Source organism: Lithobates pipiens, unplaced genomic scaffold (genome assembly GCF_037356315.1).
Source record: "Lithobates pipiens isolate NorthernLeopardFrog02 unplaced genomic scaffold, aLitPip1_a1.2 Scaffold_10, whole genome shotgun sequence".
In the NCBI taxonomy this organism is placed as follows: domain Eukaryota; kingdom Metazoa; phylum Chordata; class Amphibia; order Anura; family Ranidae; genus Lithobates; species Lithobates pipiens.
The window spans coordinates 214,891,773-214,905,399 of NW_027507686.1; the positions used below are offsets into that span (position 1 = coordinate 214,891,773).

At 43.0% G+C, this 13,627-nt stretch overlaps 1 protein-coding gene across 1 annotated transcript in view; it reads right to left on the minus strand.

Moving 5' to 3' along the window:
• FAR1 (fatty acyl-CoA reductase 1) overlaps window positions 1-13,627 on the minus strand; it is a 138,979-nt gene that overhangs the window by 66,618 nt on the left and 58,734 nt on the right. The window contains exon 3 of the mRNA XM_077460939.1: window positions 183-358. Within this exon, the coding sequence (XP_077317065.1) occupies window positions 183-358 (176 nt within the window). The remainder of the gene's footprint in view (window positions 1-182; window positions 359-13,627) is intronic.

Genomic DNA, 13,627 nt, shown 5'->3' on the forward strand with positions numbered 1-13,627 from the left:
GTGTGTGTGTGTGTGTGTGTGTGTGTGTGTGTGTGTGTGTGTGTGGACAAATTTTATTTGGGTACAGCGTTGTGAATTAAAGCAAAATATGGCCTGGTCATGAAGGTGGCTACATTTTCCGGAGGTCAAGAGGTTAATGCAGCTAAAAAAATTATGAACATCTACAAAAGATTCAGACTCACCGAAGTGATTCATTAAAGCGGACTGTGGCTGCACAGTGGAACAAGATATCAATGCACTCTATTAACATGTCTTGGTCTTCCTTCTTCATGTCCAGCTCCGGCTGGGTGAGCTCGCTGCTCACGGCAATCAGCTTCTCTGCACATTGTGGTTGCTCTTCTCTCACTCTGTCAAACAACTGCAGGCAGAAAAGAGAACATTCATTTACTTACAGAACCAACAACACCATTAATTTAGTCAAACCCTTCATAATGTTTACAGACACAAGAGAAAGCATTTCATATTTTGATAAAAGGTCACAACGCTTTCTTTGTTGGGGTTCCTTTTTCTGTTACTGGATTACAAACAGAGGGGAAGACAGCTTATGCTGGATTTACACCACACGGTTCTATAGGGCTCCAATGCACGTGCAGGGGGAGAGGACCTGAGGCACTGGATGTCAACAAGCACAGGAGGATGCCGTTGTCAAATCAACAAATATGCATTTGCAGAAGAGAAGAGTGGGATCTGATGGCTATGTGGAGAGGTACAGAGAGGTACAGACCCGCTTAAAGCAGTTGTATACCGCTGGACAATTATTTTTTTCTTTTCTTCCTGCAAGGTAAAATCATAATGTGAAAATATGCATTGCATTATGTGAAACTTGCCTTAAAATGAAGCTGTTCCAGCGCTGTGATGTCAGCACTGTAGCCTCTTTCATTTTCACTGTCAGGTTTGGGGTCTCCGGCTCTGTGATTGACTGGAGCCGCGATGACATCACTCCCATGTGGAAGCCGCTGTATATGGCATAGGGCTCGGAAGGAACGGCACTTGTGGCCTTTCCTTCGGAACACATGTGCCAGTGATGTCATTGGCTGCATGTAATGTAAATATATCCTAAGCGGTACACGTTAATGCGATATTTACACTACCTATAGGTAAGCCTTAATATAGGCTTACCTACAGGTAAATGTTAGCAGAGGAAGTTTACGTCCTCTTTAAACTTTTATTCCCACATATATAGTGCGGGAAAAAAGGTATTTGATCCCCTGTTGATTTTGTACGTTTGCCCACTGACAAAGAAATTATCAATCTATAATTTTAATGCTAGGTTTGTTTTAACAGTGAGACAGAATAACAAAAATGCATTTCAAAAAAGTTCTAAATTGATTTGCATTTTAATGAGTGAAAAAAGTATTTGATCCCCTATCAAAGCAGCAAGATTTATGGCTCCCAGGTGTCTTCTGTACAGGTAACGAGCTGAGATTAGGAGCACTTTTAACCACTTTCAGACCGGACCAATTTGCTGGTCAAAGACCAGACCACTTTTTGCGATTCGGCACTGCGTCGCTTTAACTGACAATTGCGCGGTCGTGCGACGTGGCTCCCAAACAAAATTGACGTCCTTTTTTTCCCACAAATAGAGCTTTCTTTTGGTGGTATTTGATCACCTCTGCGGTTTTTATTTTTTGCGCTATAAACAAAAATAGAGCGGCAATTTTGAAAAAAACGCATTATTTTTTACTTTTTGTTATAATAAATATCCCCCAAAAATATATAAAAAAAACATTTTTTTCCCTCAATTTAGGCCGATACGTATTCTTCTACATATTTTTGGTAAAAAAAAAATCGCAATAAGCGATTATTGATTGGTTTGCGCAAAAGTTATAGCGTTTACAAAATAGGGATAGTTTTATAGCATTTTTATTAATAATTTTTTATTATTATTTTTTTTTACTAGTAATGGCGGCGATCTGCGATTTTTATTGTGACTGCGACATTGTCGGGGACCCATCGGACATTTTTGACACATTTTTGGGACCATTGTCATTTATACAGTAATCACTGCTATATAAATGCAGTGATTCCTGTGTAAATGACACTGGCAGTGAAAGGGTTAACCTGTGGGTGGCAGTGTAGGGGTTAAGTGTTCCTAGGGGTGTGTTACTAACTGTGGGGGGGTTGGGCTTTCATTTAGTGTACACTGATCTCTGCTCCAATCACATGGAGCAGAGATCAGCGTCACTAGTTGCTAGGCAGAATGGGAAAATGTTGTTTATACAGCATTTCCTCCATTCGGCCGCTCCGTGAGACGATCGCGGGGATGCCCGCGGCGATCGAGTCCGCGGGTCCCGCGACCGGACTCACGGGGGTCCCGACCAGCGCGGGAGCGTGCCGCCGGCGGCGCGCTCCCGATGGCACGGCGGCAACGAATATTGGACGTACATGTACGCCAATATGCCTGCCGGTGCCATGCTGTCGACGTACATCGTCGTGCGCTGGTCGGGAAGTGGTTAAAGGGAGTGCTCATAAGCTCATCTTGTTACCTGTATAAAAGACACCTGTCCACAGAAGCAATCAATGAGATTCCAATCTCTCCACCATGGCCAAGACCAAAGAGCTGTCCAAGGATGTCGGGGACAAGATTGTAGACTTACACAAGGCTGGAATGGGCTAAAATACCATCGCCAAGCAGCTTGGTGAGAGGGTGACAACAGTTGGTCCGGTTATTCACAAATGGAAGAAATACAAAACTGTCAATGTCCCTCGGTCTGGGGCTCAATGCGAGAGCTCACCTTGTGGCGTTTCAATGATCATGAGAACGCTGAGGAATCAGCCCAGAGCTACACAGGACAATCGTGTCGATGGGACCATAGTCACCAATAAAATAATTGGCAACACACTATGCCGTGAAGGACTGAAATCCGGCTATGCCCGCAAGGTCCCCCTGCTCAAGAAAGCACATGTACAGACCTATCTGAAGTTTGCTGATGAACATCTGAATGATTCAGAGGAGAACTGGGTGAAAGTGCTGTGGTCAGGGGAGACCAAAATCAAGCTCTTTGGCATTAACTCAACTCACCATGTTTGGAGGAGGAGGAGGAGGAGGAATGCTGCCTATGACCCCAAGAACATCATCCCCACCGTCCAACATGGTGGAAACATTATGCTTTGGGGGCATTTTTTATTTTTATTTTTTACTAAGGGCACAGGACAACTTAACTGCATCAAAGGGACGGCAGACAGGGCCATTTGCTGTCAAATCTTGGGTGAGCCAGGACACTGAAAATGGTTCGTGGATGGGTATTCCAGCATGACAATGACTCAAAACACACAGCCAAGGCAACAAAGGAGTGGCTCAAGAAGAAGCACATTAAAGTCCTGGAGTGGCCTAGCCAGTCTCCAGACCTTAATCTCATAGAAAAGATGTGGGGAGGGAGCTGATGGTTCAAGTTACCAAATGTCAGCCTCAAAACCTTAATGACTTGGAGGGGATCTGCAAAGAGGAGTGGAACAAAATCCCTCCTGAGATGTGTGCAAATCTCATGGTCAACTACAAGAAACATCTTACCTCCGATTGCCAACAAGGGTTTTGCCACCAAGTACTAAGTCATGTTTTGAGAAGGAAACAAATACTTACTTTACACATTAAAATGCAAATTAATACTGAAATAGTCCTCAGTTTTATGGCCCCCCCCCCCCCGTTTCTACGGGCCCCCCCTCTCCTCGCCCTGACAATGTAGAAGGTCGAGTATTCGATTTGGATTAAATGGCCTGGACCTCTGCAACAGCCAAACTAAAGCAATGTCCCCTATGAATACTGGATCGGATGTGGGGAGGATGTGATCTGCAGAATGTGACTGCTAAATCTGTCTATACGCTATAAGCTACTGAGCGATTTTGCTCTGCTGATTTTTTATTTTTTATTTCTATTTAACGCTTGTTACGTTGTATTTTATATTCCATATGTGAAAACATGCTGTGATGTACTGCTGTATCCATTCAAAGACCAATAAAAATGTTTCTGTTAAAATGCTAATTAAAATTATACAATTTTTGAAATGCGTTTCTGGATATTTTTGTTATTATTTTGTCTATCACTGTTAAAATAAATCTACCCCCTGTTTGCAGATGATGTTCTGTTAACCCTGACACAACCACTAATCTCCTTGCCGAATTTGCATGTAGAATTGGATCGATATAGCACCCTCTCAGGATACAAGATCAATAGTTCCAAGATTGAAGCCATTCCTCTTAATATGGCCCCCGCAGACACTTTCGGCCCTCTCCCAATCCTTCAACTACACATGGAAATCTTCCTCTCTAAAATACTTGGAGTTCACGTTACACCTACCTTCGAGACCCTATACAAAGCCAACTTTCCACAGTCATACACCGACATAAAGGCCTCTCTTAATAAATGGAAAACCTATAAAGCTGTCTCTTTTTCGGCCGCCTAGCCACCATCAAGATGGCGATCCTCACCAGACTCCTTTATCTCTACGAGACCCTCCCCATCCCAGCAGAGCAACTTAGAACACTTCAGGGAGATCTAATCAAATTCTTCTGGGATTACAAGAGACACCGGATCACCAGATCGGTTCTATATGCCCCACGGAACCAGGGAGGACTGGCCTTCCCCAACATAGCCAAATACTAATGCGTCCTGGTGCACACTCCATACCTACAATAGATGGACTCAAATTGAAAAGCTGTGGTTGGCCAAAGCTTACGCTAAGGTCCTTCCAAGAATTGAAAGACGCCTTTGACCTACCCAGACAAGCCTTTTATGGCTACTTACAAATTCGCCACTTTGCACAGTCCTTCACGCCAAACCTACAATTTTCCCCCTTAATCGAGTTCAAGCAAATATGCTTCGAGGGCTCCTCCCCCAAGGGCATGATATCGCATACCTACCAAATTTTGATAACAGATCTGTCTCTAGCTTATTTATATGGATAGATGGGAGTGAGATTTGGGGGAGGTCATACCTTTCAGGACGTGGCAGCTCATTTGGCCACGGGCACTTAAGAGCTCCATTTGTACCCTATACAAAGAGAACGAATATAAGATCATGCTTCACTGGTAGCAAACCCCCGGAGCCCCTCCACTCTATCTACCCATCGGCTGACTCTCGTTGCTGGAGCTGCCGCAGAGCTGTGGGTACGTTGTATCATATCTACTGGACCTGCCCACAGATCCCTCCTTACTGGGTAATGGTTCAATCTCTGCTACAAGCCATCTTTGAGGTGCAGATCCCACTGGATCCTAAAATGTTCTTATTGGGACTCCCTTCAGTCTCATTCTCAAAATCCTCCAAATAAACTCTTAGCCCAGGTGCTGACGGCCGGGAGATGCTTAATAGCCCTAATAAAAAAATGGGGAAAAAAAGGGAACCTCCCTCACTCGTCAAATTGCACACCAGAATTAGGGATGTCAAACGGATGGAATTCATGACAGCTTCCTTAAATAATACCCTTGACAAGCATAATAGGACATGGGAACTTTGGGACAGGATGGAGGCCCCCAAACTCAGCTGCAAAGGGCGCTATCCCCTATAGAAGGTGCGGGGGCTCAGGGTTGGGTGGGCATCCTTCTTACTCTCCCCATCACTTAATCTCCTCTTTGTCTGGTCCCTGTCTTCAACAGCCCCTCTGTTCTTACCTACTTTTCCCACTTTCTACTCCCCTCTCTTCTGTTACATTGGGTGACATAATCAATTAATGGTTGGAGCAGTGGTATCATCTCGGTCCTGACTACCGCCTTAAACATGCCTATGTGGTCAAGTAATGGTTTGGTTTCTGTTTTCTCATCACGTTTGGTTTACACCTTCCTGGCTCCTAAAGCTGGGACATTATGTCTCAACGGGTGAAATGTCGGACAGACGGAGTGTGTTTGTTGTGTAATCTTGCTTGTGACACCCTTTTATCACTTCTTATTGCTTTTACTTTCCTTGTATCCATGTCAAAAATGGAAAATAAAATGTCAGCTTTGAAAAAAAAAAAAAAAACCTACCATTAAAGTTATAGACTGATTTATGGTCAGCGAGTAAACGTACAAAATCAGCAGGGGATATATTAAAAAATAAATAAAAAAAAATTCCCTTCGCTGTACACACACACTTGGTAAAAGCATTCGGTATCATCAGTCTAACCCCGTCTCAACTCCTGGGCGAATGCACGATGTGACGTCACAGGCTGGGCTCCTCCCTATATGTATTGCGGCCTTGTGATTAGGCTTCCTCAGAAGGCCTACTGATTCCGAATACTTTTACCAAGCTTTGTTTTTAGCAAGTGTATGTCTGTAAAAGCAAAAATAAAAGGTTTGTTAAGCGGGAGTGCACCATGTCTGTGCCGCTTGTATCTTGCATAATACCTGAGGATAGAGCCACCGGGGAGTTCAATTAAGAGGACTAAGGAGCTGGTCTCTGCAGACTTGTGCCCGGAACATAGTATAACACAGGTGATTTCTTTTCATGTTTGAGGTGAGCAGGTTATTTACCTGGTGAAGGATGAGCACTATAGGATGAAATATATCTTAAGACACTCTGGGTGTTTCTACTTTGATCTATCTTGCTATGGATTATTGGACTTTGTAGATCGTATATTGGACTATTATGCATTTTGAATAAACTGTGAGATTGCATAATTTTGCACTTTGTCACATTCAATTATTTTTATTGCACTTAATGAGATTCATATATTTTTTAAGAAGTTGCGCTACACTATATTATTGAATTGATGGTTATAAATAGTGAATGATGCACTGTGTTTGAGCTAGCAACTTGACACACATTTACATTTTGGTAGTCTCACTTTTATCTATTTTAGTCTGATAGCGCTGATTTTCTTTATTTTGATGTTATGTTTTTTTTTTACATTTCCCACAGGTGTTTAAATCGGAAAAGAATGTGGTGATCTGAGGAGAGAAGACCAATATAATTATCAGACCTTACATTCTGGTGCGAGGTGGGCTTAAGTGTATGTCAGGGCAAAGAAAACATGTGCAGGACATATGTGCCGGTGTGTTAGCCATTTCAGGGTCCTGTATGGGAAAAATATTTGTTGGCCTGCTGAAAATGCACCAAGTTCTGTTGTGGGCTTGCAAGACAGAGAAATTTTGTGGACTGATTGGTGTCAGCCCTGCCCAGTTGTCCTTTGATTAGGAGAGCAGGTGGGTCTATGCAGCATTTCCTTCTATAGTCCCATGATAAGAAGTGGAAGGGCTAATTAGACTCATTGAGACAACAAAGGAAGGGAACACAGGACAGCTCTAAATTTCTGACTAGACCGATAGGTATTTTTTGCACAGATATAACAAAGTTTTCAAAAGGGTTGTAAAGGTTAATTTTTTTATTTTCTAAATAGGTTCCTTTAAGCTAGTGCATTGTTGGTTCACTTACCTTTTCCTTCGATTTCCCTTCTAAATGTTTTTTTTTTTCTTTGTCTGAAATTCTCACTTCCTGTTTCTCCTCAGTAAACTTCACACCATCATCCGAGCGGTGTTTAGTCAGCCAGAACAGCTTACTGAGGAGGAACAGGAAGTGAGAAATTCGGACAAAGAAAACAAAGAAAAAAATTTTTTTAGAAGGGAAATCAAAGGAAAAGGAAAGTGAACCAACAATGCACTAGCTTAAAGAGGAAGTAAACTCTCTCACTCTGATGCTTCTTATCATTTAGTCCATTATAATAAGTAATTAACAGACTATAGCCACTGTATTCCAGCCAAAATTGCATATTACTTGCTGTTTAAAGAAACTTTTAAAAACTTGTTTCCTGGGGTTAGGCAGCACCATCTTAAGTATTGTTTTCTGAGTCCACAGTGGAGTGTATTTCGGCCTTTACATTGAGCACTTCCTGTACTGTTAACCAAGCCTCCTTCTCAATCCAACATTTCTATGGCAACCCTACTTCCCTGTTCATAGTGGACTTGTTTTATTTCATAGTACTTATTGTGCTGATGTCTAATGTTTCCCTTTGTCAATCTTATCAGCTTCAGCTGATAAGACTGCAGTAATGGCCAGGTTTGCATTGTTTGTCCTGTCACATGGTCACATGGTGTGTAGGAGGAAGCTCTGAATGAGTCTGAAGTCTCCTGGGAGTTCAGTGTTGTGCCGCAGGAAGTCCTGATAACAGATAGATAAGACATGGAGAGTGTGCCGTAAATTAGGGGAGATCTGGGCATGCTCAGTGACTTCATTCTAAAAGAACAAAAAGGATAACAATACTAAGCAAGTAAGGAGATATCTACAAGCAGTGTTCATTAGGGTGTTTATGCTGATTTACATGGGACAAAGTTGTGGGGGAGGGTTTACAACCACTTTAAAGGAACCGATTTAGCAAATATAAGAAAACAAACCTTTACAACCCCTTTAATGGTATATGCAACAGATCAAAAAGGAAGCAAAGACAACATTTGTTTATATACACTAAGAAAAAAATGTGTATAAAATGTACCTGAGCAGAGTTTCCCCTTTAAGAAAAAACGATTATTATACTAATTATCACCACAAAGCGAAGTGCTCAGCCCACAAAACTACAGCAATCCGGCACACACTGAATCATGCAAGTATAACACTGTGCAGCGCTAACAATCCCCAACTTAAATTTTACACGTGTCATAAAAACCTGGAAATAGATGTGAAAAATTAAGTTAAGGATTGTTTATTAGCACTGCAGTGTTTTATACTCCTATTTAGGAGACAGATTAATTACGATTTTAATTTTGCTATAACAATATAGCCATCAAAACATGCAAATAAACAATCTGTGAAACTTTTAACTGTAGTTTTTCAACAGCACATACCTAGAAAGGCAAATGTGTTTATTGCATAACAAAAGAAGCACCTGCTAATCCAGTTCTTACATTTCTACAGGTAGAGCTCTGTGGGAAGACTGTCAAAGGCTGACGTGGAAGAAAAAAAAAGGCAGACTAACCACATTGATCCGTATCAATTATCATAAAACAATTTCAGAGCAAAAACACACACACACACACACACACACAAAACTAATCCCTATGGTCACACTCATGTATAACAACTAAAATCAGACACTCGTAGATCATAACTCCAACAGCAGAAAACCACCTACAGCTAAAGAAACAGTAAGCTTGGCAAAAAGGTGGAACTGTGGAAGTAGTAAGGCCCCTTTCAAGATGGCATCTCCATGAAGCGGGATCTGCTTGCTCAGCAGGGGATCTCTCCGCTGATCATGTAGATGACAGGTCTGTGTCCGCTCCACTATGAAGAGCATAGACCGACACAGCCCGCTCTCATCTATGGGGCAATCAGATGAAAACAGATTGCCTGTCTGTTTCCATTCGATCCAGACAGACAGATGGGGAATAGGTCCCAAACCCTTCTGTTTGACGGACAGGATGGGATGGGGGCGGGTGTCCGCAGACATGTGTCCACTGACCTTTGCCACTCCATAGAAGAGACGGGATGGTCCAATCAGGTCCACTGGAAAAACTGATCAGATCATCCATGTAAAAGCGGCTTTTGAATTTAAGACAACGTCACCTGCATCCTGAGGCCTACATGAATATCTGCCAGGTATGTGGTTTGGCAACACTCTTTTACAACAAACTTTAAACCAGACGCTCAATGCTTGTAGATCATACCTCCAACAGACAACCACCTACAGATGAGGAAACCGTAAGCTTGGCAAGGAGTTGGTAAAGAGGCGCAGAACTGTGCAAGGTGAAAGCAATTAACCACTTCAGCTCCGGACCAATAAACACCTTAAGGACCAGAGGTCTTTTTGCAATTTCGCACTGCGCTGCTTTAACTGGTAATTGCGCGGTCATGCAATATTGCACCCAAACGAAATTTGCGTCCTTTTCTTCCCACAAATAGAGCTTTCTTTTGATGGTATTTGATTGCCTCTGCGATTTTTTTTTTTTGCGATATAAATGGAAAAAGAGCGAAAATTTTGAAAAAAAAAGATATTTTCTTCTTTTTGTTATAAGAAAAATCGAATAAACTAAATTTTAGTCATACATTGAGGGCAAAATTTATTCAGCCACATGTCTTTAGTAAAAAAAATGTCAATAAGCGTATATTTTTTGGTTTGCGCAAAAGTTATAGCGTCTACAAACTAGAGTACATTTTCTGGAATTTACACAGCTTTTAATTTATGACTGCCGATCTCATTTCTTGAGGTGCTAAAATGGCAGGGCAGTACAAATCCCCCCCAAATGACCCCATTTTGGAAAGTAGACACCCCAAGGAAATTGCTGATGGGTATGTTGAGCCCATTGAATATTTATTTTTTTTGTCCTAAGGGATTGAATAATGACAAAAAAAAAAAAAAAACAATTTTTTTTACAAAAAGTTGTCACTAAATGATATATTGCTCACACATGCCATGGTTATATGTGAAATGACACCCCAAAATACATTCTGCTGCTTCTCCCGAGTACGGGGATACCACATGTGTGGGACTTTTTGGGAGTCTAGTCGCGCACGACACCCCGAAAACCAATCACCACCTTCAGGATTTCTAAGGGTGCAAATTTTTGATTTAACTCCTCACTACCTATCACAGTTTCGAAGGCCATAAAATGCCAAAATAGCACAAAACCCCCCCAAATGACCCCATTTTGGAAAGTAGACACCCCAAGCTATTTACTGAGAGGCATGTTGAGTCCATGGAATATTTTATATTTTGCCAAAAGTTGCGGGAATATTACAAACTTTTTTTTTTTTGCACAAAGTTGTCACTAAATGATATATTGCTCACACATGCTATGGGCAGAAGTCAAATTACACCCCAAAATAAATTCTGCTGCTTCTCCCGAGTACGGGGATACCACATGTGGGGGACTTTTTGGGAGCCTAGTTAACTAGCTACCTAGCGACACTAGCGACACTGATGCAGCGTTCAGAAAAATGATCGCTTAGTGACACTGGCAAAAGGGGGTGAAAGGGTTAACTAGCGGAAATCAGGGGGTTAAAACCATTATTGGGTAGTATATCGGGGTACCTAGCGCTATAAAAACCTGGCGGTGAACCTAAATAAATAACTAGCTACCTAGCGACTGTAGCGACACTAATGCAGCGATCAGAAAAACGATCGCTTAGTGACACTGGCAAAAGGGGGTGAAAGGGTTAACTAGCGGCAATCAGGGGGTTAAAAACATTATTGGGTAGTATATCGGGGTACCTAGCGATATAAAAACCTGGCGGTGAACCTAAAAAAATAACTAGCTACCTAGCGACACTAGCGACACATGCAGCGATCAGAAAAATGATCGCTTAGTGACACTGGCAAAAGGGGGTGAAAGGGTTAACTCTAGGGGCAATCAGGGGGTTAAATCTTTATTGGGGGGTGATAGGGGGCTACCCTGGACCTAACACTAACTGTCCTGACAGTTTTTACTGTCACAACTGACACTGAATGCATTGATCAGTAAAGAAATGATCAATGCAATCAGTGACACTGTGACTGGGGGGGGAGGGGGGGCGGGGGGGGGATCGGGGGGCGATCGGGGGGGGGATCGGGGGGGGTTTGTGTGCCTGTGTGTACCTACATGTCAGTGTAGTGTTCGTGCAGACTTACTTTTACTCTTCTCCTCGTAGTCCGGTCAAAAAGACCGCCCCGAGGAGAATGACATCACTTCCTCCTTCCTGTGTAAACAATACACAGGGGAGGAAGCTTCTCATTGGCCAGGAGCGATCCAGAGGGGGTGGCCGAAAACCAACGGCCATCCCCTCATCACGGAGCGCTCCTGGACCGAATCGGACCGCCGTAACCAGCGGGAGGGGGTCCGATCGGACCCCCCACCCGCTGGAAGGCAATCACGTAGATGTACGTGATTGTGCCTGCCTGTGCCATTGTGCTGACGTACAATGGCAATACGGCGGTCCTCAAGTGGTTAATGAACTCCAGAAATGTGTTGGCTTATAAAAAAGGGGCCAACAAGGTATATGCCACCCAAAAAAAGTCTCTTATTTACCATTTACATTTTTACAGAGTCCTGGGAGTAAAGCGATCATTGTCTTTCCAGTGCTCAAATGCTGAACGTTTGTATTATGTGAACCCATTCACAAATCCAAACTATTCTGTGAATGGACAGCAGAGAGGAGGGGTGGGCAGTATAGCTCGCTGTGCTGGCAAAGTCAGAGCACCAGCAGTGTAGTAATAGCTGTCCCCCAGGGGCTCAGCAAAACTGAAATGGTGTATAAAAGACATCAACAAAGTGTCAAACATCTTGTTGGGCTTAATCCCTTATAAACCAGCATATACTTAAAGGATAATAATTCCTGGAGTTTGGCTTAAATCAACTAATGTCACCCATAATCCTAACTGGTATTGGGTCTATATGAATTTTTGCCATGCCCGTGTTCTTTTAACACAAGGATTACAGACCAGACACGGAATGTCCTAATAAGGCCTCAAGTGGAGAGGTGGGCATCGCCGAATGCCTCTTTATACAATGGGCAAGACCAAAATGACCTGACAAACCAAAAATACAATTGAGCTTGGCACACAAGCACTAATAGAAGTAACATGGAGAAGTCCTGAGATTTGATGCGAGTTGCTACTGAAATAGCATTACATTAGAGGAGCTAACATTTTCCTCAGCAACAGCAGATACCTTGACCTATGTGGTCTGCAAGTGCAGGCTTTAAGTCTATTGCTAGGAATGAATGAAGAACGTGATCTTTATTTGTAGTGCTACCGCTGTTGAAATTTAAGTCGGAGAAAACAGCTTGTAGTTTGAAGTTTCATACTCAAAACTGCAAGGTACAATACGCTTAGAGGTCAGCACATCTGCCTTTCAGCATTAAAGAGGAAGTAAACCCTGATGGGTTTACTTCCTCTTTCATTCCCTGCAAAGGTAAAGCATAATGGGCTAGTATGCATCACATAGTAGTCCATTATGTGTCACTTACCTGACACAGGAGCCAGCGATGTCACCGCTGTCCCCTGTAGTCCGGAGCATCCATCTTCTTCCGGGTATCGCCACTCACAGCGCCGGAGCAGCGATGACATCACTCCCGCGCATTGGGAGCCGCCACTAACGGCATGCTGCTGCTAACGGCGATAGTGCGCCTGCGCGCCGCTGTCACTGTCTTTTAGTAAATATCTCCTAAACCGTGTAGGTTTAGGAGATATTTGTTGGACCTACAGGTAAGCCTTAATCTAAGCTTACCTGTAGGTCAAAGTGGTTTGTAAGGGTTTACAACCACTTTAAAGTCCTCAGTTCAAATCCCAGCCAGGACACTATCTGCATGGAGTTCACATGTTTCTCCCTATGCTTGCATGAGGTTACTCTGATTTTCTTCCACATTCCAAAGTCATGCCAGTTGGTTAATTAGCGCCAGTCTAAAATGGCCCTAGTATGTGTGTATGCCTTTATGTGTGATAGGGAAGATAGATTTTAAGCTCCTTGGGAGAAAGGATTGATGTGATAAGTGGCGGCCCGTCTCTAAAGGGACACCCCCCCCCCTCAATCCATGCACCCAGGCCCTAACCTACATGGAGGGCACAAGACACATGGATTTCAATGGGGTTTTTTTTTTGCAAGCACAGGCTCTAATTGGCTTCAAAAAAAGAGTGTGATCGTGCGCAGAGCCCACCCAGTTATGTGACAGTAGCAAATATCCGCTATCGTCTTCCAGATTCCCCTCCCAGCCAATCAGGAAGTGTGTCTTAAGACCCGATTGTCTGAGAGGAGA